The sequence below is a fragment of the Stenella coeruleoalba genome (assembly GCF_951394435.1).
Source record: "Stenella coeruleoalba genome assembly, chromosome: 2".
Classification (NCBI taxonomy): domain Eukaryota; kingdom Metazoa; phylum Chordata; class Mammalia; order Artiodactyla; family Delphinidae; genus Stenella; species Stenella coeruleoalba.
In genome coordinates this window covers 43,226,353-43,250,433 of record NC_137147.1, presented here as the reverse complement: position 1 = coordinate 43,250,433, position 24,081 = coordinate 43,226,353, and the positions used below count along the sequence as shown (strand labels likewise).

At 34.1% G+C, this 24,081-nt stretch overlaps 1 protein-coding gene across 2 annotated transcripts in view; it reads right to left on the bottom strand.

Moving 5' to 3' along the window:
* The window catches only part of EXOC5 (exocyst complex component 5), a 115,876-nt gene that overhangs the window by 53,314 nt on the left and 38,481 nt on the right, over positions 1–24,081 (bottom strand). Inside the window, exons 14-18 of one of the 2 annotated variants that reach the window (XM_079909233.1) lie at positions 21,694–21,814; positions 20,377–20,463; positions 18,062–18,170; positions 17,650–17,865; positions 8,706–16,993 (exon numbers count right to left, since the gene is read on the bottom strand). In XM_079909233.1, coding sequence (XP_079765359.1) covers positions 16,805–16,993; positions 17,650–17,865; positions 18,062–18,170; positions 20,377–20,463; positions 21,694–21,814 — 722 coding nt within the window. In that variant the 3' untranslated portion in view covers positions 8,706–16,804. Of the gene's footprint in view, positions 1–8,705; positions 16,994–17,649; positions 17,866–18,061; positions 18,171–20,376; positions 20,464–21,693; positions 21,815–24,081 lie in introns of those variants that run through there. The other variant, XM_079909234.1, reaches the window with a different exon arrangement.

The window sequence follows — 24,081 nt, the reverse complement described above, 5'->3', positions numbered from 1 at the left end:
TACATATGTAGACCCCACCCAAGAGGCCATGGGGTCACTGACCTCTCTGTCTACTTCTCTTTGGTCTTGCTGACAGCCATAGTTATCCCAACAAGTAACCACACAGAGCAGTCTGTTCTCATGGCCAGTACAGGCTTTGTCTCATCCACTACTACTCTAACTTTGAGACTCACTGATCCCTGTATTTTCCCCCCAAAAGGATTATTTACCCAATTTCAATGGGTCTGAAGGAGAAGAATAAACTTGCAAGCAAAGGATGGCCAGAAATACAACATGCCAGGAAACAAAAAGACTATTTTGTTCCTAGTTGTGTGTTTCTCCGGAACTTTCTCCCTTCTCCTATGATTTTAAGTCAAAAGACAAAATGCTGATTTTTAATATGAAAAATATGTGCGTTGCATCGAAACTGCTGTCTCTCCAGAAAAGGTCCAGGAATAAATTAAAATAGAATTTAAATAAAAAAGAAATGTGCTGGCCCTAAATAGAAAATATCTATATAATATCACCAGAGGACATAAAAACAGATAGAAAAGCATACCATCTTCTTGAATGGAAAGAACTTAATAATCTAAAAATGCCAAATTAATACACCAATGTAGTGCAGTTTTCAATTAGAATCTCAACAGACATGGCAGACATGCAAATTATGCATACCTCCTCTGCTTATACACATACTCCATTGTCCCATCAGACTTCACTTAAAAAACGTAAGTTTAGGGGCTTTCCTGGTGACACAGTGGTTAGGAATCCGCCTGCCAATGCAGGGGACACGGGTTCGAGCCCTGGACAGGCAAGATCCCACATGCTGTGAAGAAACTAAGCCCATGCACCAGAACTACTCTAGAGCCTGCGCTCTAGAGCCTGTGAGCCACAACTACTGAGCCCGCGTGCCACAACTACTGAAGCCCATGCACCTAGAGCCCGTGCTCTGCAACAAAGAGAAGTCACCGCAACGAGAAGCCCGCATACCGCAACAAAGAGTAGCCCCCTCTCACCGCAAATAGAGAAAGCCCAAGAGCAGCAAGGAAGATCCAATGCAGCCAAAACCAAATAAATAAATTTATAAAAAAAACCCAACACATAAGTTCAAAGACAAAATTATCAAGAATTTCAAGATGATGTCAGCAGAGCACTAAACCAAGTGCAATCCCTTCTGAGTATGGGCCTTGTGTAACTGCACAGACTGCACACATATAAAGCTGATCCTACCATATTGAAAAGAGAAGCTCTTCCCTGCCAACTCTTTTTCTTTATACCCTGATCTGTTTTTTTTCCCCAAAGCACTTATCGCTTTCTAATGTACTGCAGACTTTACTAATTGTATTGATTTGCTTCTGCTGCTAAAAGGTAAGCTCAACAACATCTGGGACTTTGTTCACTGATGTATCCCATGTGCCTAGACCAAAGCCCAGCACATAGGTGTTCAGCAAATATTGAATTGAGTGAATGATAAACCCCTGAGTGCTGATAGGGCCTTTATCCTAGGCTAATAAGACTCTGAGGTAGAGTTGTGCAGTGATTCATTACTGGAAACATGCCATGTTGACTTCTGAACTTTGGGCACCCTTCCATGAAGAGCAAAGGAGACACTGAGGCCTCTCCACTCACACACTTGTATTGCTGCTCTTTTGCAGGTTTGTAAATTGGATCAGAGTAATCTTAAAATGAGTTCAAGTCGTTTTTATTGCCCATCTTTGAATGTGGATCAGGCTTTGGGTCTGGCCTAGCCCAACACTTAGGCAACATTATTACTAACTGGCCTATGAATTCTCACCCACTGGCTCTAAATAACAAAGGAAAGGCTTATTCCCTAAACTCTTCATGTTGGTTCAGGTATTTTTATCCTCTGCTTGTGCTATGAAGGGTCACATCAATGTTCAACTTGCTGCATATTTAAATGTGAAAGGTATGGATTTCTTTAAGAGTTAAGAACAAGTTTGAGAAGCTACCCAAATCAAAATTCATAACATGTCTACTAACAGAGTTGAGCACTGAGCAGGATTACAGGGATTTTCCACTTTTTAAATGTACTGGTTTGTTTTGTGAAAGGATCTGGCTTTGGGGAGTTGCTGGATAGTTTGGGTTCCTGGTAGTTGATAAATCCATTATATTCTGAGATGTACCCTTTGTTTGGGGAAAATTATTCAGAATAGTCTCTTGTTATATGAAAGTAAGAGTTCATCAGTTAATCTTGGAGAAGCATGTGAAGTCGTCAGAAGTCCAAAGCCAGATGTTATCATCTGAGCAGCTTATTTTCCAAGAAATGTAACATGGTGGTGGTTAGGAGTACAGGTACCAATTGCTGACTGCCCATGTTCAATCCTGGTTCTAACTTCCCCTACCTGGGTGAACTTGCTTTAGGTTTCTCCACGCCTCCACTCTTTTAACCATAAAATAATGACAATATTAGTATCTACCTCATAGAGTTTTTGTGTAGATTGAATATAAAGTCATTAAAATAACATCTGACATAAAGTAAATGTTCCATTGAGTGTTAGCTATCATCATGAGGAGTTCTGTTTAGCAACCAGATGTGGTGTTGGCTGTGCTGGGCTCTTGAAGCACTGGAGGAATGCTTTCCTATATGTATATTTAGATAGGACTCTCAGTGTTCCTCTGTGGTGTTATTAAAATGAACTAACTTGGGCTTTGAGAAATCCACTCTACTGTGACTTACCATCTAGTCCCTCTCTCAAATCATTTTAAAGCAGAAAAATGAACGGGCCTTGGAATCAGGAGTGTGGGCATGGGGCAGACAGAGCCTCTTTGAGTCTGGATTTGGCACATGAAAGTTCTTGGAGAGTTTTGTTGATGGGCGTTAAATTAGCCTCAACATCTGGGAGTCTGATAGAAAGTCCATGGGGTCCCTGATATTGAATTCAGGGCACATGAGCCTGAGAAAAATCACTGCCAATGGCAGAGTAAATCACTTTTGCTGCTGTTCTTTGGTTATCCCCCAAGCATGCAGTAAAGCTTTATTAACCTCTACAACCTTAGGTTTGGGGGAATCTAGGTGTTGGATTGGAATTCTTAGAATTTTAGTATTTTTAAAAAACTGACCTTTTGTAGACCAAGCCAATAAAGCAGGGGTACACTACCTAGATATTTCTGGTTATGCTGCATTGTATATTTCTGTAATGTCTGGAGTATTTAGAGCATGTATATATTACTTTAGAATGAGAAAAGAGAAAAAATATTATATATACACACATGGGTTTTAATCCACCTACACAGGAATTACTCTAGTACGTCTTATCCTCTGAGGTCATATGATATAAATTATTCAACAAACAGCACAAGCCAGGAGATGTATTATAGCCAGAAAGTTCTAGAAAATGTGCCTCTAGATTTTACATTATTTTTAATAGCACCATTAATGGCTATGAATGCAAAACCAAAGTAGTTCTGTTTCAATTACTTTAAATAACCGCTTAATTAGAATATAACTTAAATTCAGAAAAGTGCACAAACTGTAAATGTACTTTTCTATGAATTATTACAAAGTGAACACACTCATGTAACTGTCCCCTGATCAAGAAATAAAACAATACCCCAGGACCTAAGCTCTTGAGCCACCTCCTCAGACACTACCTTTCCTTCCCTTCAAAGGAAGGGAGTGGAATTGCTGGGTATGCATATGCAGTAGAAAATAGCAAAGTTACCCAAATAGCAATATATCTGTTCCTACCAGAATTGTATACAAATCCCACTTGCTTCACATTTGCCAATACATGGAATTGTCAAGGCTTCTTAATTTTTGCCATTCTGTGGAATGTGTAATAGTATCTTATTACACATTATTACATATTAAACCACATATATTGTGGTTTTAATTTGCAATTCCCTGATAACCAATAAGGTTGAGAATCTTTATATCTATTGGGTGCTGAATATCCTCTTTTGTGTACTGTGATTCAAATCTTTTGCCAATTTTTCTATTAAAATGTCCTTTTCTTAATGATTTATAGAAGTTATTCATATGTTTTGGACACTAATCTTTTGTCAATTATGCATATTGCAAATATTCTCCCTACTCTCTTTGGTCTTTTCAACTTAACTCCCACCAACAAATTTCTTCAAGAATCTTCATGCTTTTAAATCCAGTTCCCCAATCTCTAGCCTCCAGAGATTCAGAGGCTCTTTGTCCTGACCCTCTCACACCTGACTGCAAAGTCTATTCATTTTCTGCCTTAGCATGACTGGGAGTTCCTAATTTATATGTAATTCAAGTTAGAGTTACTTCTGTCACTTGCAAAGATAGTTTTTCCTATTCTATTACAAATATATTTGCCTGTTATTTTTCAGAAGCTTTATTGTTTTATCTTTCACATTTGGGTGCATAAACCACCAAGAATTTGTGTATGGTATTAAGCAGGGAGGAGGGATGGAGATTCATAAATATACTACTCCTCAGCACCAATTTTATCATAAATCAAGTATCCATGTATGTGTCAGTCTATTTCTGGACCCTTTATTCTGCTCTATTGGTCTATTTTTCTATCCTTTTGTCAATATCACACTGTCTCAATTACTGTAACTTTTTAGTGTTGGTATCTAGTGGTGAAAGTTCTCCAAATTTTTTTTCTATAAGAATATTTGGCTATTGTTGGACCTTTGCATTTCCATATGAATTTCAGAGTCATTCTGTCAATTTCCACAACAAATGAGCTGGGATTTTGATTAAGATTTTATTAAATCTATAGATCACTTTGTGGAGAACTGATTTATAATGTTGAGTTCTGATCAATAAACATGGCCTTTCACTCCCTTTAATTTCTCTCTATAATGTTTTAGAGTCTTATGCATAGAGGTCTTACATGTCTTTCACTAGTTTCATTCTTAGGTATTTGATGTTTTTGTAACAGATAACATTTCAAAATTATCTTCAAATTGTTTACTGGTATAAAGAATAGTTTCTATAGTTAATCTGTAGTATACAGATTTTGTAACCTTGCTAAATTCACTTATGATAACTTATCTGTACTCGTTGACTTTCTATGTACATAATCACAGTATCGGCCATAATGAGTTTTATTTCTTCCCTTCTGCCTTATACATACATACATATATATATATAAAATAAGTTTTTTGCATTACTGTATTGGCTAGGATCTCCATTATGATGTTAAACAGAGTGGTGACAGCAAGCATGTACAGATCTCAGGAAGATAGCTTTCAAAACTTTTACCATTACTAATCAAGGAAGTCATCTAAGCCTGCTTTCTTCACAGGAAAGACTTTAATTAAAGAATAGCTATTTTTAATAGATATAGAATTGTTAATATTTTCTATTTTATCTTGTATCAGTGTTTTTAAATTTTTTTGAAGAATAACCTTAATCTATTTTTTAAAGTTTATTAGCAAAGAGTTGGTATTATTCTTTTTTTTGTTAAGTTTTTTTGGCTGCGTTGGGTCTTAGTTGCTGCACGCGGGATCTTTGTCACGGTGCGTGGGCTTCTTTCTAGTTGCAGTGTGAGGGTTTTCTCTCTCTAGTTGTGGCATGTGGGCTCCAGGGCGTGTGGGCTCTCTAGTTGTGGCGTGCAAGCTCAGTAGTTGTGGCACGCGGGCTTAGTTGCCCCGCGGCATGTGGGATCTTAGTTCCCCGACCAGGGATTGAACCCGCATCCCCTGCATTGGAAGGCGGATTCTTTACCACAGGACCACAGGGGAAGTCCCGCTTCAGTTTTCTTTTTAATGTCTTCAGAATATGTACAGAAGTTTCCCTCTGCTTTCCTGAGATAATATTCGTGCTCTTTTTCTACTTGATCAGTCTTGCAGAGGTTTATGTTTCATTAGTCTTTACAATAAAGCCAAGTTTTGTTTTTGTTGATCCTCTGTTTTATATTTTATTTTCTGTTATTTTCCTTCCTACTTTCCTATGTGTTTAATTTGATGCTTTATTCTAACTTTTTGAAATAGATTTAAATAGTTGTTTTCTGCTTTTCTTCTTTTAAATACATTCACATTTAAGTCTTTAAATGTTTCTCTATGCACTGCTTTGGCTGCATCTCACAAGTTTTGATAAGTTGTATTTTTACCAGTCAGTTCAAATATTTTCTAATTTCCAGTGTAATTTTTTTGACTCCTGAGTTATTTAGAAATTGTTTATTTTTCAAGTGTATGAAAATTTAGTAAACTCTTATTTCTAACTTTATTCCACTACAGTCATAAAACATACTCTGAATAATTTCAAATTTTTGAAAATTGTTAGGACATTATAGACCTAGCACATAGCCCATTTTCTAAATTTCCGTGTGCACTTGAAATGAATATGTATTCTGTGGTTATGTATGACTATCATTTACTTTTTTATAATCTCCTTTACAGAAAAATCAAAATATTACAATCTATTTTAAAAACACATTTCTCTGTACTGATGAAAGTTAAATGTGTATTAAAATTAAAATATTTACTAAATATAATCACAAAATTTTAATGAAATTTGTATCCACAATTTTCTTAAACAAAAATATTCAATATTCTGTAAATGATCTCTTTTGATCAAAGCCATTAGTAATCACAATGAAAATAATTTTATTTCATTGTGTTAAAAAATTGCTAAAGCAGAGTAAAAGGCATCTGATAAAAGGATGACAATGTGTGAGTTTTGGGGTTTTTTAAAATCAGATTCAGAAATAAATTACCTCTAAAGGATTTTGCTAATCCTTTGGTTAACTATTACCCTGCTTAAGACAACTCAGTTATGTCAAACTTCCAAAAGATCCAAAAATATGCCTTCAAAACATGTCTGAAATCCATCAAATACAATTAATTTGTGGTATATCCATAATTTGTAATTATACTTTACACATACTACTGCCAAGCAGTCATTTGTTAACCTTAATGAGATAAACATGCTTTCTTTGGGATTACAGTTAAATATGATGGCTAAGAACTCTGTTATAGATCTGCAGTGTCTTCCCATAAGAAGATACTTGGCATCCTCAAGGTTAAAGGTTAAAATTCTGGTTCCGAATCGGGAAGCATTCCTAGCATATAAACAGTCCAACTATAGGAAGTCATACTTCACAGCTTAAATTTTCTAGAGGACTGGAGTCATTGCATTTGAGTCTACCCATTATATCCATACACTAAAATGCTAGAAAGCTTTCTTTTTTGCTTTAAAAACAAAAACTCAACAACTATACATTATCAAAGTATTATTAAAATTTCAAAATCATTCCTCTGTTTCAAAGCCATAAAGAAGGGATGTTTTTCTTCTCCCACCATTTCTAGTATTTCTGAAAAGATGATGATTAAAAAGTTTAAAAAATTTTACATGACCTTAACCAAGTTCTCTTGGTGAGAAAATAGATGTTCTTCCAGCACTCACTGACATTCCCCCTAAACATACTTTTGCTAATGCATATAATGTAAGTAAGTAATGTTGGTATTCAACAAGATATGTAAGCTAAGAATCTTGGAATCATATTTGATTCCCTCTCTTCCTTGCCCTCCACATCCCATAATCAACAATAGATAAGTCCCATTGGTTTAATCTTCCAAGTGTTTCCTGAGTCCATCACTTCCTCCTCATTCCTGTGCTACTTCCCCAGTTCAGGCCCTCAGCATCCAGATTAATGCAGTAGCCTAGCTTCTGCTCTCTTCTGCCCTCTCACCCACGGCACACATTCCTATCAGCCACCTTTTTAAAGAGCTGTTCATGTCATTCACCTACTTAATCATTAATGGTTGGTTCTCTATTATTTTTATGATAAAGCCTAAACAATTAGCATAGCATTTAAAACTCTTAATAAACTAACCCTGACCCAAATATTCCAGGCTTTACTTGCCTTTCTGACAGACCACATACCCTAAGCTCTACTCACATTCAGTGAATACACCAGTGACTCATGCACCACACCTTTGCAAGTGTGAGTCACATCTACCTGGAATGCCCCTCTACCTGTTCCATTTCCTGAAATGCTCCTTGACTTTTAAAAGTCTAGTGTGAAATCTTCTTGGAGGTAACAGAACAAAGTGGTTAAATCACTGGCTCTGGAAGCCTGTGGTTATAGTTTGAATTCTGACTCTATTATTTCTTAGATATTTAACCTCTGTCAAGTTATCTAACTTCTCTGTGCCTCAGTTCCCTCATATGTAAAATGGGGATAAAAATTTTATTAAGCACAATAACAAATGTATTATTAGCAAGGTGTCTGACACATAATAGGTGTTTAATAAAAAGTAACTTTAATAGTTTTAATTATCTACTCTCCCCACCAGCCCACAATTTAGTAACAGCTCCCTGTGGATTCTCACAGTACTTGGTTCCATGCTACTGTTATAGCACTTATAGAATACTATCATTGGTTGCATACATTAACTTTCTCACTAGGCTACACTCTTGAGGGCAGGATCTTATTACTTAATCTTAATATCCCTAACTTCTAATACAGTACCGGACAAAGGACATTTCAATAAATGTTGGTCAGATGAAAAATGAGCCAATGAGGTGATCCCATATAGGACTGGAAATACCTTCAAAAAGCTGATAGAAGTGGTGAGGATGAAAACCACAAATGTCTTTCCTCCCCACTTTACGACACTCGCACAAGGTCACATAATTAGCAAGTGACAAAGCCAAGATGCACATCTGCCATTTGTCTGATTCAAGAGCCTTAGCTCTTAATCAAAGTGGTATACGGTCACTGAAAGCTGGCAGCACTGGAGGAGGATCTAGCTCTCAGATACTCTCAGTGGGCTCAGACATGACTTCTTAAGCTAATCCATTTCTGACATCACTATACATTCTCAACAAAATGCCTGCATTTGGAATTACAGAATTTTAGCCTTAGCAGTGATCACAGAGCACTAACAAGGAAACTGAGGATTAAGTACTTTGCCCATATATAGACTCCTATTTCAAACGAAGTTTAAGATGTATTAAATCCAGTCTAGATACAGACTCCTTTCTCATATAAAGCTGATCTTACTTAAATATATTTTTATTTGCTGGCCTACGAAACAATTTTATGATCATTTTTTCTTTGAATTTTATTAGCAATAGAGTACCAATATCCTATTGGTATTTAGTCCTTAATGGTCAGATTTCCTTTCTCAGAATCAGTTTCTCTGATGTACTTTATCATTAATTAACAACTACTCATAGTAGCAAGGCCACGTATTATAGAAAAACGTATGATTTCAAATTTAATTCCTTAAAATATAAGCCTCGTGTTTTTGGCATAAACACTTTACCCTTCTCAATTCAGCTTTATTAATTTGATCACTACAATAAAAGAAAATACACCAAAAAAAAAAGTTGTTTCTGAATGATGAAATTATGAGTAATTTTTATTTAGATTTTTTAAATCTTTACATGTTTTCTGTAATGACTGTTTTCATTCCCCCAACCTGTCCTAAAGCCAAAGCCTCAGACGCTGAGTGGAGTGAGGAAGTCCCCCTCCTGCATGGGGTAAGAGAGAAATACAATATGGGGTACTGGAGCTCAAATGAGGTGAAAAGGGTGTCACACAGTGAAGTGTATGTGTATGTAAATTTAAAACATATACACGTATATACACACATAAAGCCCTAGAGCACCATCCACCGAGAAGGAGTGTGGCACCGATATCTCAATTATAAGCACATCTCATGCACAAATTGTAGTTTCTAAATACCAATTTCCACTAAAAGGCAGAGAAACAGCTGATTCCAAAGATGGGGCAGGCAAGTACAAGGTAAGTTTGGAGAAACCTGTGTGCCCAAATGTAAGAAAGTACTTAAAAAATGATGGCAACTTGTCAAAGGACAGAGGAGCCAACTTGAAAGGGCTCCCATTGACCAAATGGGGGATGATTTGAGATTCAAAATAAATAACAGATTATAATCCATTGACTAGAAAACCGTGAATTCATAGATATTAATAACCTGAAATTTTGATTAGGAGCAGGATATATACATAGCTTCAAACTACCTCCTCACAAAATACTTACAAAGGGAGGAAGTAACTTTACAGTGAAGAAGCCTGATAGGTAGTACCTTAAGCAAGTGATCAAAATGAGTATCATCAGAAATAGTGCACTGAAATTGTGCACTACCTCATAGGATGCAATGAGAACACAGAATTGCTTTTGTAATACCCCTGCCAAAAAAGCAACTGGAATCTATTCACGAGGAAACAGATAAACCAAATTTAGGGACATTTTACATAATAACTGGCTTATAATCTACAAAAGTGCCAAGGGTAGTAAAAGTCAAGGAAAGACTGAGGAACCATTCCAGAGTGAAAGAAACTAGAGACACTACAACCTAAGACAACACATGATTTTGAAGTGGATCCTTATAAAACATTATTGGGACAACTGGTGAAACCTGAATGGGGTCTTAGGATTAGATGGGAGTAATATATCAATGTTAATTTCCTGATTTTGATGGTTGTATTGTGGCTATATAGGAGAATTTCTTCTCTTTGGAAATACAAAAGTATTGCAGGGTGATGGGGCATCATGACAGCAACTTACTCTCAAAGTGGAAAAATTTTATTTGTACCATATTTACAACCTTTCTGTAAGTTAGAGATTGTTTCGAAAATTTTTCTTTAAAAAGCAGAAAGCAAAAAAATGAATCAATAGATTCTTATTATTCTTAAAGAGCTGATAAAGGAATTCAATGATTAAAAAAACAATTTTAATGACGAAGTCTGTCCAGTTCCTGGGTCCACTGTGCACATATATGTTCTTCAAAACTGTTTTAGTTTTGTGTCATTAATTCACCCAGAAATTCTTCTCACACATGACTTTCAGAATCTTAAAACACACACACATACTCACACACTCTTCCTGTTAGTTAGGATAATGACATGTTCATAGGTGCTGTTCAGTAGAGAGAAGCTATGTGAGTTCTATTTTTATCAAACAAAAATGTTTGTAAGTATTACTATAAAAATAACTTCTCCCCCTTGTGGCAAAAATTGAAAATACATTCTGAAGAATCCTAATACAGAGGCACTTAGTATTATTCGTTATAAAGTATTTTCATATAATTTTATGTGAATCCTCTAGCACACAGCATTTGCAAACAATATATTTAAGAGGTAGTTTCACAGTTTGCTTTAGTTCAGCATTGTCCAGATTCTATTTGGATAATATTCTCTATAGCAAAAAGCTGCAGGTTTGATAGACTGCCACAACAAAATGCCAGAGTTCAAAGAAACCAAATTTACCCACAGTATAAAGATTAAAATGACAGGCAGGTAAAAAGGGATGGCCCCATTCCAAGGCACCTGCCTATTTAAGATTACAGGGGCATCAAGAAGGATTCCTACCTCTCAAAGTTTAATCTAAAAAATCTGAAAGTCCACCATTGGAGATTAATTCCTTGGAGTTGGTTCCATCCAATCTTCAAACTTAGTTTATTAATATGAAGATACTCTGGAAGAAAGACATTTTCCTTCATTTAAGATTGCCAATGGTGAAAACAAAAGAAGTCACTCATCTGAGTATAAATTAACTCATTCCAGATTCTTATCCCTATTCTTACCCCTCCATACTTCTTCCTATTAAGTGACCAGTCACTGATAATTCTATGTTTTATTGACCTTCCAGTGATTATAAAGTAATTTAAGTGGTTTTTGAAAGTAAACGTAATTCCAGTTTCAGACTTTTAAATTAAAAGTGGCTCAGTTGGATACTGTCTCTTCAACACAGTAATATAGTGTCTTGGCTAAAATGAATTATTGACAATTTTAATACATGTTGCACAGTACATATTAATATAGGAAAATACATGTTAGCAGCAGCATAATGTTGACCATGTTCTAATCCATTCCACCTGCTCAAATATTAGTAAAAATAATTATATATTTGTAATGCATCACTGCTGTCTAGTGCAAATCTATGCTTTCTGAATAAATGACTTTCCTCTGAGCTTGTTTGCTGTTTGGAGTATGACTGTTATATATTCATATTTAAATTAGCTTTGTATGGTGAGGCAGACTGCAACCTTCTAAACCACTTAGAAAATGAGCAAGTATAGTTAATTACCTGTCTCTCCCCCACAAAAGTGTTATTAATCACAAGAACTGAAGTTTAGTGTTACCTCCCAGATAACAATGTTAAAGTATACAGGGCCTAGTTTAAAAATATCAGTCTTGTTAAGCCCAGGGTTATCAACCCAGCTGCTTCAAATCACCAATTGAAATTCTTACTCTCTAATGTGTCAGGTTTCTCTCCTATATACACTTGAGGATTGTTTCTCCCCTAAATTTGGAAAGAGAAAGATTGATCAGTGGTAAGAATAAAAGTTAAGAGTTAAGGCAATTTTAAAAAGATTAAATATGCAATATTTGATTACATAAAAATGACCCCTATTGCTAATACATTGAGTACATTTTTCTCCATGTTTTCACTCCAGCATTAGCCATTTAAAACTACCAATGCACTAAATAAACAACAGAATTGGCAAACTTGTGACATTAAAATAGTCTGTTTTTGAAGGTAGAAATACTGATTTCTTCATATGTTTCAAGGTAGAGCTGTCATTCACTCCCATGTTACAAAATATGGTACAAAATACCTGAAGTCTTTCTGTTGCAAAAATTACTCAAACAGTATTATGATTATGCAAAATAACTCACTAAAGAACTTTTTGATGAAAAGACTTCTAGTAGGTACACACTTAATGTTCAATTAAAATTTCATGACCACTTATAAAATTTTAAAAACCAAACTTTATAAAAGTATGACCACACACCGGACACATTATGAAAAAGTCTAACAGTAAATCAGATATTAGCCCTGTATCTCAACTTCATAATCTAAACACTACAACGAGAACCAAACATTGGATGAAAAGAAAATTAGACTAAGCAAAACTAATGAGCCTATCAAACAATATTTTATGTTGCATAAGGAGAACAGTGTATAGAAGATAAAGTGTGAGAAACATTCAGGTTTCTATCTGAGTCTTTTACTTAGCTGTAGACCTTGAGCAGATCTACTTAAAACTTTCTGTGCACGGGGTCTGTCAAATGGAGATAACAGTACCCTACTCCTAGGGCTCCTTTGAAACCAAATGAGATAATATATGTAAAGGGCTTAGCACAGTGCATGGGACTAAAGTCAATAAATATAGCTATACTTTATTATGCGTCAAAAATTTTTAAATGCTATTTTTACTTTATGTAGAATTATTTACAGTAACAATATGGACTGGTCTTTTCCTCCAAAGTATACAACGTATTTCAGGACAGACTTCTTCAAGCAGAGAGAAGTACTACAGGGACTGAATATAGTTAAACTAATTGGATGAAAGCTCAGAATGCTTCATATGTCAAATTCTCCACTAGAAATCACTATGCTTCTAGAAAATATGTCATACTTCTGAGTCAATGGGCAATAAACGGTAATACATAGAATATTTTTGTATTAAAAAAAAATTAAACTCCCAGATCTGAGCTTTTAAAGTCACTAACAAATTATGCACCCAGGGAACCTTACTTACTCTCACGTGCAGTTCAAGCATGCCTTAAGCACTACTTCACAAACATGACCACCTTAATGGGTTTTGTGGCATTTCAAGAACAAAAATCTCTTTATCTAGATAGATGTAAATATTTCACCATCATAGATGAGAAAAAGGCATTTTAAGGAAGCAGTAAATTCTCCACTTTGAGTCGATCTACTGGCTAATTAAATTATTTTATGGTGAGTGAGAAGGCTGATATTCAGAGTGATATATTTAAAGTGAAAGGAAAGGGATGGTCTAAAATATACCATGAATTAACTTACTTAGAAGCTCTTTTTAAAACAAGAAAGGTGCTAGGGACTTGCAAACATGGGGATATTCAAAATGAGGCTACTAATAACTATCTTGAAATAGTCAGATAACCAACTGTCTAAAGATGCAACCAGCCATTATTTAACAATTCCTCATAAGAAGTATTCAGCTACTTTGGTTAGCTGTCATTTTCAATATCATAACTTATAGAAGTTAGACTTCCTTCTTAAACCTGTGTTCTGTATTTCACTTTCTGTGTTATGAAAACATAATACACTCAAGCTTTTTATCGAGTGTTTCTGCATTTTCTAAAAACACAGTGTTTAAGAGTCTATTTTCAATTTCAAAACATTATCTAAACATTGCATGTTAGCTCATGTGAAACTACGGAAAATTATAAAGATTTTCCTTATTCAAATGTTGACTAAAGTTACTGATATACAAAGTTCCATTATCGCTACCTAAAATTTTACCATGTGCATATGAAAAACATTTTACTTATTGACCATCTCTATTGAGCCATATATTTTGAGAATTTTGTAGTATCCATTAATATGAAAAATACTTTCAAAATGAAATACAATGAATGCAAAGAATGCATACTGCTTTATATAACAAATTTTTTTTTCTTAGAGAAAGACAATCTGTTTCTAATTTTGATTATATAGTCAAGTATTTTTCTGCTTAAAAAGGAAGACCTATGCTATGAAAAATAAGAAACATCTTAAAAATTTAAATAAAAAATAATTTATAAAATTCAGTATGGATGTCCTCAAAATGTAAAAATGGAGTGAAATAAAAAAAAAACAATTGCAGGGAATTTGTTTATTGAGCATTAATGTTAACACTTCTAAATTAAGTAGTCACTTATGAGTTTTCTTTGTTACTGTCCTGTCAATGGACATAATGGAAAATATTGCACAGAACTCAAACATGGAAATAATAATTAACAAAATATCTAAGCAACAAATATATGTTTTACATTTAAAAAATTAATCCAAACAAAATAATTTGAAGCACTTTTCTGATTTGGAAGTCTTAAAGTGTTCTCTCATGTTTTATTTGATATTTTTTTCCCTTTTTTATTTTTTTACAAATTGACACTGTGTACAAAGAGTTCAAGTGGCCAGTAAAACTACTGCTTTAAAATTGTTGGCTTTAAGTAACAGAGGTATAATTTGAATTCACATCAGAGCTTTCTAAAATGGCAATAGTACAAGCATATGACTTTCTCTAGTATCCAAAACCTGTTCTGGCTTTCCTTTGGCTAAGGAATAGAAAATTAGACAGCCTTCTAAAGCTGCCACAATTTCCTAAAATGCTTTGACAAAAGTTGGCATACTTCATTTCTCTTGCTTACCCTGATAACACTGGGCTAAATAGAAAATGAAGAAAATTCAGTCAATAGTAACTTATACAGTAGCTAGCTCGCTTTGGACCTGGAAGTTTGGGTAAAGCTGATGAACATTCAGAAACATATTTCTTTTTCTTTTTCTTTTTTTTTTTTTTTGCGGTACGCGGGCCTCTCACTGTTGTGGCCTCTCCCGTTGCGGAGCACAGGCTCCAGACACGCAGGCTCAGCGGCCATGGCTCACGGGCCCAGCCGCTTCCGTGGCATGTGGGATCTTCCCAGACCGGGGCACGAACCCATGTCCCCTGCATCGGCAGGCGGACTCTCAACCACTGCGCCACCAGGGAAGCCCCAGAAACATATTCTTAAAATTAGTTTTCCAAAATTAGGCCAAAAAGCCTACATTAAAGGAAAAAGAAAAGTCAAGAATGAGTTGAACATTAAAGTTTATCTGTTCCTGAAGACTATGAAAAACACAATGAAAGCTGAAACACTACATATAGCTAAGAATGCATTCTCACAGAGCAAGTTTATAGTTTTTAGAGTAAAGATATTTCTAAATTTCTGCTTGATGTTTAAAATTTTATAAGTGATTTATTATGCCACCATATTAAGCCAATTCAATTAACTACATTCAGTAGGAATCGCTTCAGAAATGCCCTGAAAAAGGTAATGACAGAAACTATAGATTTAAAAAGCAACTAGTCCTTGCAAAGTTTATCTCAAGACTTAGAATATAATGCTAACTATCAATTCCCAATTCCTCTTAAAATAGAAGACTACCTGCATGTTTAGCCATTCCATCTTATTCCAGTTTTGCATAAAGGTAGAAATCTTAAAGGACTGCATTGTTGCTAAACACTGTCAATACTTCTCATATGCACCATTTAGACCACACCTCATTTTTTTACTTCCCTTGTAATATTAAAATAATGAATAAATATGGTCCTTTAATTAAGATCCTCCACCTTATCTTAAGCAAAATATAAAATAAGGTAATTTTATTAATTTCTTGCTGGCATTGGCTTAAAAATCTGTTTACCAAATAAGAAATTGTAAACATTTAAGTTTTTTTTTTTCCCAGAAAGCAGATGTATTCCGATCCACTGCTAATACCTACATAAAACATTTCATCATTTTAGTTTTGTTTATAACATTTTTCTTGGAATAGTATTATTGTTGTACCTCAGAAAAATCCAATCAACCAACTACAAAAATTATGCCCAATTGTTAATTAACCTTCTGAAAGAAGCAAAAAAGTTCTCTAGGAAAACCTAAAATAACCTGATTCACAATTACCAGTGCTGAAAAGGTCATTGAAAATTGATAAATAATAAATGTAGTTTTGCTGGAGTTTACCCATCTTTAGTGCAAAACAGGATGGTGAAATTTCCCAATGGACTATGTTAAAGAACATGAACCAGAACACTGGTAACATCTCATTTGCCTTCTGACACTAACATTTTCCAGGATGAAAACAATGACATATAGCTTTACAGAGTTTGAAATTTATAAGTTCAAAAACGGAATTAAAATCCAACTTAAGGGAAAAGAGCAAAATATGCTTAGTAGTGTCCAAATTTCAAATAAAATCTCAAGGGTAAGTATGGCTGCTGTTTTTCTAAACAGTCATTTATCAATAAAATGTTGGCTGTGTCATAAGAAACCGCCTGTGCTTTCTATCAACCAAGGCCTGCTGAAGTACAACACACTGCCCTTGTAAATTCAACCTCAGCTGAAATGTCGAGCAAGGCGGGCAGATCTATAGTCAGCACGAAGTTGTACGAAGGAGTGAAGAATGTTCTTGTCCAGATTAGCAAGTTGTTCTCCTGAGCAGACTTGCTTTAAATTATCTGGGTTTACTACCAGAAGATTGCAAAGTGCATGCAGAGTATCAAAAAGCTGTAATACCAGAGGAATCTGAATTGAGATAAGGGAAGGAAAAAAATAACATTGAAACAAGATAATGTTTAGTTTTACAATCAGTTTGTAAATTCTTCTCACTTACGTACTGTTATTCAGGACTTAACTAATGATGGAGAGTTCAATGTTAGAATTTTTTAAAGTTCCTGAAGCGTTAAAACTCAAATATTTCAGACATTATAAAACTCACTATAATCTTTTTGAAAAGATTCATATTATGCCAATTTTCTTAAATAGTAATAATCATTTATACTTTTGTAAACTAGAATTAGTTATCATTGATTTAGCAGGTTTCTTAAATAATTTAAACATTAAGGGAAACTGATTCCAGAGAGATGTACATGAAGAAAGAACATATCTTCCTGATATCTGATATATGCAGCATTAGTCATGGGCGTTATTTAATAAGGTCATTTGGACTATGGAACTGAAATATGGCCTTGTCTAAAATAAAGCTCAAAGCAAAAATGTGTTAATATTGAAAATATGACTGCAACAATACTTTTTCAGTTAGGAAATGTTAGATCTGTTTCACTACAATGTCAACAAAAGTTATAAATTTTTCACTGATGATTATAAGTCAGTGCACATTTTTTATGATCTGACTTATGTTCTTGAACCTATTTACAAGTTTGATATTTGTGAATACATACCTTGAAGTCTTTGGCACACTTCCTATATTCAGCAACATCACAAATTGCTAACATGCCACCCATACAACTATAGGAATATTGTTGAAGATGCTCATAAATAAGTCGATGAAAACGTACTCCAAGTTCCATCAAAACTGTATCCACATTCTTCCCATCCATGGAATTTTTAATCTTCTCCACTTGTTTTCTTACATAAGCACAGACTTTAACACAGGCCTGTAAAAATTTTTTCTATACTTATTACCTAGAAATGTGTATCAGCTTAGCTAAGGAGAAAATACATATAGTTTCTCATTAATCTTTAAGTATAAAATAAAAAAACGTGGAGCATAATAAGATACATCAATGAAATGTTAACAAAAGTACAAACAAAGCAGATATTCTTAGTAGCATACTGAATCATTTTACTCACATTAGTATACTGAATCAAAACATTGTTTTCATCTTCTGGCTTAAAATCTGTTTTCTTTTGTTCTGCAGCCAAGATATGCTTCATTTGTCCAATCATACAATTTAATGTCCTAGAGAATTGAGAACACCATGTATTTGATCCATTTAATTTACTTTATATTTACTTTTATTTATATTATTTATAATAAATTAAATTTAAATTATTTCATTTCATGTCACCATGATACTATTTTACTATGGGTATACTTTAGATTTCAAAAAAGTAAATTCTAGGTCTTGACATCAAAGACCTCTTAGTTTTATTAGCTTCCTGCTCAAAACACAGGGCAAAAATTCATTTGCCCATTACTCTATTTAAGGAAATCTTAAAGATCTTAGAAGACTGTCACTAATTTGTTTCCTTAACAACTATATTTGGAGAATGCTTAGGAAGGCAGTAAGATAGAGGGGCTTATGAGGAATGGCCAAAGTTTAGAAGAACAGGTGAGAAGAACCCGAGTTTCACAGTCTAAGGACAAGCAGGAGGCTGAACAAGTGGTACTGAAGACCCAGTTGAGAAATGAGAGTATGTGTTTGTAATGGCACGAATAATGTTTGAGTTATGTGGCACTCTCCAACAGCAATGAGCCATCCGGTTATGGGAATAAAAGAGTCTGCATTAATCCAGATTTTAGGATCTGTAAGATAATTACGGTTAAAGGAAATAAATTTTAGGGTAATTACGAGGGAGTAATTAAAGAGATGGACCAAGCTATCTAAGCACAACAATGAATAAAATAAAGCTGGGAAAGGATAATAGATAGGCAAAAGACAAAGATATTAAGGGCTAGAGTTCCTGTAACTAACTTATATTCAAATATGTTTTCTTGAATAGAAGAGAAAGGAGGAGAATTACAATAAATAAAAATATGCCCAAACCTAGGAGCGTGGGCTTTAGAATTTGAGTCCCAAATATCCAGCATTATGATCTTGAGCAAACTACCTCATTTCTTTAGCTTTCATTTCCTCACCTGTAAAATGGGAATAGTATTTCCTACTTAATAAATGAAATTATACAGGTAAAGATCCTTGTACTGTGCCCGGCACATAGCAAATTCTTTTCTTTTTTTAATAAATTTATTTATTTATCTATTCATTTATTTATTTTTGGCTGCATTGGGTCTTCATTGCTGTGCATGGGCTTTCTTTAGTTGCGGTGAGCAGGGGCTACTCTTCATTGAGGTGCATGGGCTTCTCATTGTGGTGGCTTCTCTTGTTGTGGAGCACGGGATCTAGGTGCGCGGGCTTCAGTAGTTGTGGCACGCGGGCTCAGTAGTTGTGGCGCACAAGCTTCATTGCTCCGCGGCATGTGGGATCTTACCGGACCAGGGCTCAAACCTGTGTCCCCTGAGTTGGCAGACAGATTCTTAACCACTGTGCCACCAGGGAAGTCCGCAAATTCTTGATAAATATTGAGTTGGCCAAAAAGTTCATTCGGGTTTTTCATGTTACAAAAACCCGAACAAACTTTCTGGCCAAACCAAATAGTAGCTATTATCATCATCAATATATAAATGCCCACTATCATCTCAAAAGACAGAGATTCACTGCTCCATATTATGAACAGGTAATTAACTACAATAAACATTACAAAAATTTTTTTGAATATAGAGTCTGCATTCACTTAATGGAAGTTACTTTTAGAAAATCAGTAAATTTATTTAAAGCATTTCAGATATTAGCCTGACAGTTCTAACTGAAAATAAAATCTTCTATGTTACATACCATTTTTAAGGAGTTTGGAGAGAGGGAGAGCGAGAGGGTGTGTGTGTGTATGTGTAGGAGGGGGCATCTACAAAAAAATATATTAAATAGAATCTGCTTTAAAAGTAAGTCTAAACATACTGACTTCCATAAATAATAAACCTGGAAGGCAATAAAAACAACATTCTAATAAAGATGAAAGCAATATGTAAAAATAAAATCAAACGTTATAGCAGGATGGTGGAATTAAAATAGACTTTCTTCTTCTCTGAAAATCATTTTCATGGTGTTTTTACAATTTAAAAAAAATGCAAGAGAGAGCACAGGGAGATCAGCTCGGTGCTTTTTGTGACCACCTAGAGGGGTGGGATAGGGAGGGTGGGAGGGAGGTACAAGAGGGAGAGGATATTGGGATATACGTATACATATAACTGATTTACTCTGTTATACAGTAGAAACTAACACAACATTGTAAAGCAATTATACTCCAATAAAGAGGTTAAAAATTTTTTTAAATAAAAAAATAAACACAACAACAAAAGTGCAAGAGAAATAGTAAAACTAACAACTTGCCTGTCAATGCCAGTATCTAATTTCATCTCCATCTGTTCAATTATTTCTTTTTTCTTCTGAAGGCATTCAGATAACTTAGGAGAAGAGCTATTGAATGTTTAAAGGGGGAAAAAGATCACATTAGTAGCCTTACAATTCTAACAGTTTTTCATAGGCATATGTGTATAGCTATATACCTACACACACACACACACACACACACACACACACACACACACACACACACACACACACACACACACACACACATTATAATTTGCTCCCCAATCCAAGAAGCATATAAATAGTAAAATAATTATTTAGTATTCACTATGCCCAATTCATTACAATAGTCATGCTAGGAAAAATTAACCCGTTAAAAGAGAAGGAAGAGGAGGATTTAGATTTATTACTTTCATCTGTGAGGAGACAGCCCTTTAGAATATAAATATGTGATTTTGATATTCTGAAATTATTTGGTTTCCTTTTTAATTAAATTTCTGGTATTTCAGTAAGAAAAATCACAAAGTCTTGAGAATATAGCAAATTATACTAATTAAAATTTGCAGACTAACACCCAATTCAATTGTATTTAGCTTTCCTATATTAAAAAAAACGAAAAACAAAACCAACTTGGTAGCCATATTTACCTTCTGAATAATATTACCTAAATGTCAAAAAACACCCAAAATATTAAAGAATATGCAACCCTAATAATTACGTGAATTCTTTGTTATGTGACATTAGAGCTCTTTAAAAAGTAAATTTCCTTTCAAAATGTGATTCAGGGATCACAAGTAATCTTTATCTTTGAGATCATTTCTAGACTAATTATTTCTTGGCATATCAACGCTTATACAAAATGTCTAGAATTTTATCTTCTATATGAATATTCTTCCTCTTTAATTATAGTACTACACATACAATTTTAAAAATCACGTTCACATATATACTACCTTATTTAATCCTCACATGCTTTAAAAGTTCACATAAATTGATAGGAAGATATAAACCAAACCCCATTTAATGCCTCATCAAAACCTGTCCTATTAATCTCATAAAATTGTTATTGTACATCTTTTTATTATAATAAGTGGGAACAAGCTAGAAGTTGTCTTTCATATCAGATTTAGGTTTATGACACATTCAGTAAACCAAAATTAATACCACAGAAGGAAAACAGGAAGGCAAGGAAGAGGAAAAGGGCTTTTACTTATTTCACACCCTCCTGTTCCTGTTTATGTTTTAACAAACATCTATTATTTTTAAATTTTAACAAGAAGTAGAATACTATAATATTCATTGAAACACCAATGAAAATCAGACAATTTGACTAACCTTATTAGTGGCATAAGGTGATCATTAAACTGCTTGTCAAAAAGATGAAAAATAGTATTGGCCTGGTGCACAACATCCAAAAAATAGAGATTTGCATTCCTAGAATCTGAAGAAGGAATTCCTAAAGTTGGAAGGCATGTATATGTTAGAATCATATTAAAGAAATTCATGTAAGCAACAGAAAAAAGAATGTGGTTTTATATATACAACATGCATAAAAGTAACTGCTGTTTCATTAAATCAGCAATAATTTTTGTGGACAGAAGAGTAAAATTAAGCTTGTTAATAATTTAATAAAATTCATCCAAAGTTTTTACATCCAAATTTTCACTATCTACTCGTCTTCATTATTTGTGGAGATAAATAAAAAACAAATCAATCAATAAATGAATCATCTTGGACTATACCTTCTCCTTCCCTTTTCTGCCCTCTTATGCGCAATGATTCATGAGCCATGAATACACTTCTATCATTTTTCTTATAACCATTTTTCTTATAACCAGGCCTCTTTACCTCTGATAACAGTTAAAATAATTTTCTTATTAGTATCCTGGTTCAAATCTCATCTTTTATGCTATATATTGTTGCCATAATAATGTATTTAACATATTTCACTCACCATGTTCTCTACTATTTCCTCAAAAATAAGTCAAAGTCTCCTCACTGTCAAAATAATAAATTCCAGATTTTCAGCACTGTATTCAAGCCACTTCACATTCTGACCCCAAAACAGACAGCTGGTCTCTCCAGATTTGTTTCCTCTCTTGTAAGAGAGTAATAGTTAAACTCTAAGGTCCCTACTAACCACAGACATTTATGTTTCTAGCTAAAGTTCAAAGACATAAGGGGCTAGGAAAAATACTCACAGAAAATGAGAAAACAAAAGTTTAATACCTAGAGTTCTTTACAGGAGGAGGATTTTTTTCAAAGTTTTAAAAATGGAAAATAAAGGTGTTTTATTTTCCCATAAACGACAAAATCACCAACTGATAAGAAAATTAAAGGCTCCAACACAAATTTACAAGAGAAAAAAATAAAGTCAATACACATGTAGAAAATACTAATCCTTGCTATTAATGAAAGACATGAAAAGGCAATAGTGATGTACATTTTTAACCACTAAATTATTAAAGTTTTTAAAGAATATTCACTGGTGTGCAGAAAAGCTGGAATAATCATACATGCCAGCAGCAGCATAGATTAGTGGGGAAAAACCCCTTAGGAAAATCGTTTATATGTATAAAAATTTTTTTAATTTGCAATACACTTTGATCTGGTAATTTCACTTCCAGAATTTTATCCAAAGAAAATAATTCAAAATAAGGAAAACACTTTAAGCTCTACAATTGTTCACTGTAGCATTATTTATACTACTAAATTGCTGAAAAGATCCAAGATGTCTAATAATAGGGGGTGGTTAACTTTATAATATATATGCACGGCAGAATTTTATAAAATCATTAGAAATAAAAGCAGTATGTACTAACTAAATAGCTGCATGGAAAATGTTTATGAGTATAAGGGACATTCTCATCCTACCAGGAAATTTTTTAAGCCCTTCCAAATTATGAATACTGCTATTAAAATGAATAAGCTAGGCTTCCATACTAGGTAAAGAACAACTCCTTCATACCATATAGAATCAAATTCATGTTACTTTTTTATTATCTTCTTTAATCTTCACATCTTTGAGGTGGATATTATTATCCCAATACAAATAACCACATTAGCTTATTTGTAAATGGCAAATGTTAAATACTTGATGTCAAGTTTCTGCTGTATTGGGTGGAGTAGGGGGGAAGCAGGCTACAAATGCTTATCTATGTCCTGCAGGTTAAAAAAAAAAAAAGGGTAAGAATAAACCACAAGGTTACTGAATTATGGGTAATTCTGCTTCAACCTTAGAAACTTTATGGAATGAAGTTATATACAAACATTTTTGAGCATGTGCTATGTGCTTTCTAGGTGCTAGCCTATAATGGCAATTAAGACAGATAAGATTCTTAAGACAGGTAAGATTCCCGTGAAGTTCACTATTCAAGAGAACTTACATGCTGTTCTCTCTACTTAAAATACTCTTTCTCCAAATATTCAATTTACTCCTTCACTTCATTCAGCTCTCCAGTTCATGTCTCCTCAGAGAGGCCTTTTCTGACCAGCCTTTCTAAAAAAGCCCTCTCTCTGCCCCTGAATTCTCCATCCTACCTCCCATTACTATTCTCTATTCCTTACTCAATTTTATTTTTATTCATTGCACTTACTAGTCATTTGTCTATCTTTTCCACAAGAATGTAAGCTGCATGAGTACAAGGTTAAGGACTTAATAAGCATGTGTTCAATGAATGAATTCTGGTGAGTGAGGCAGATATTAACAAGTGAAAATTTCAT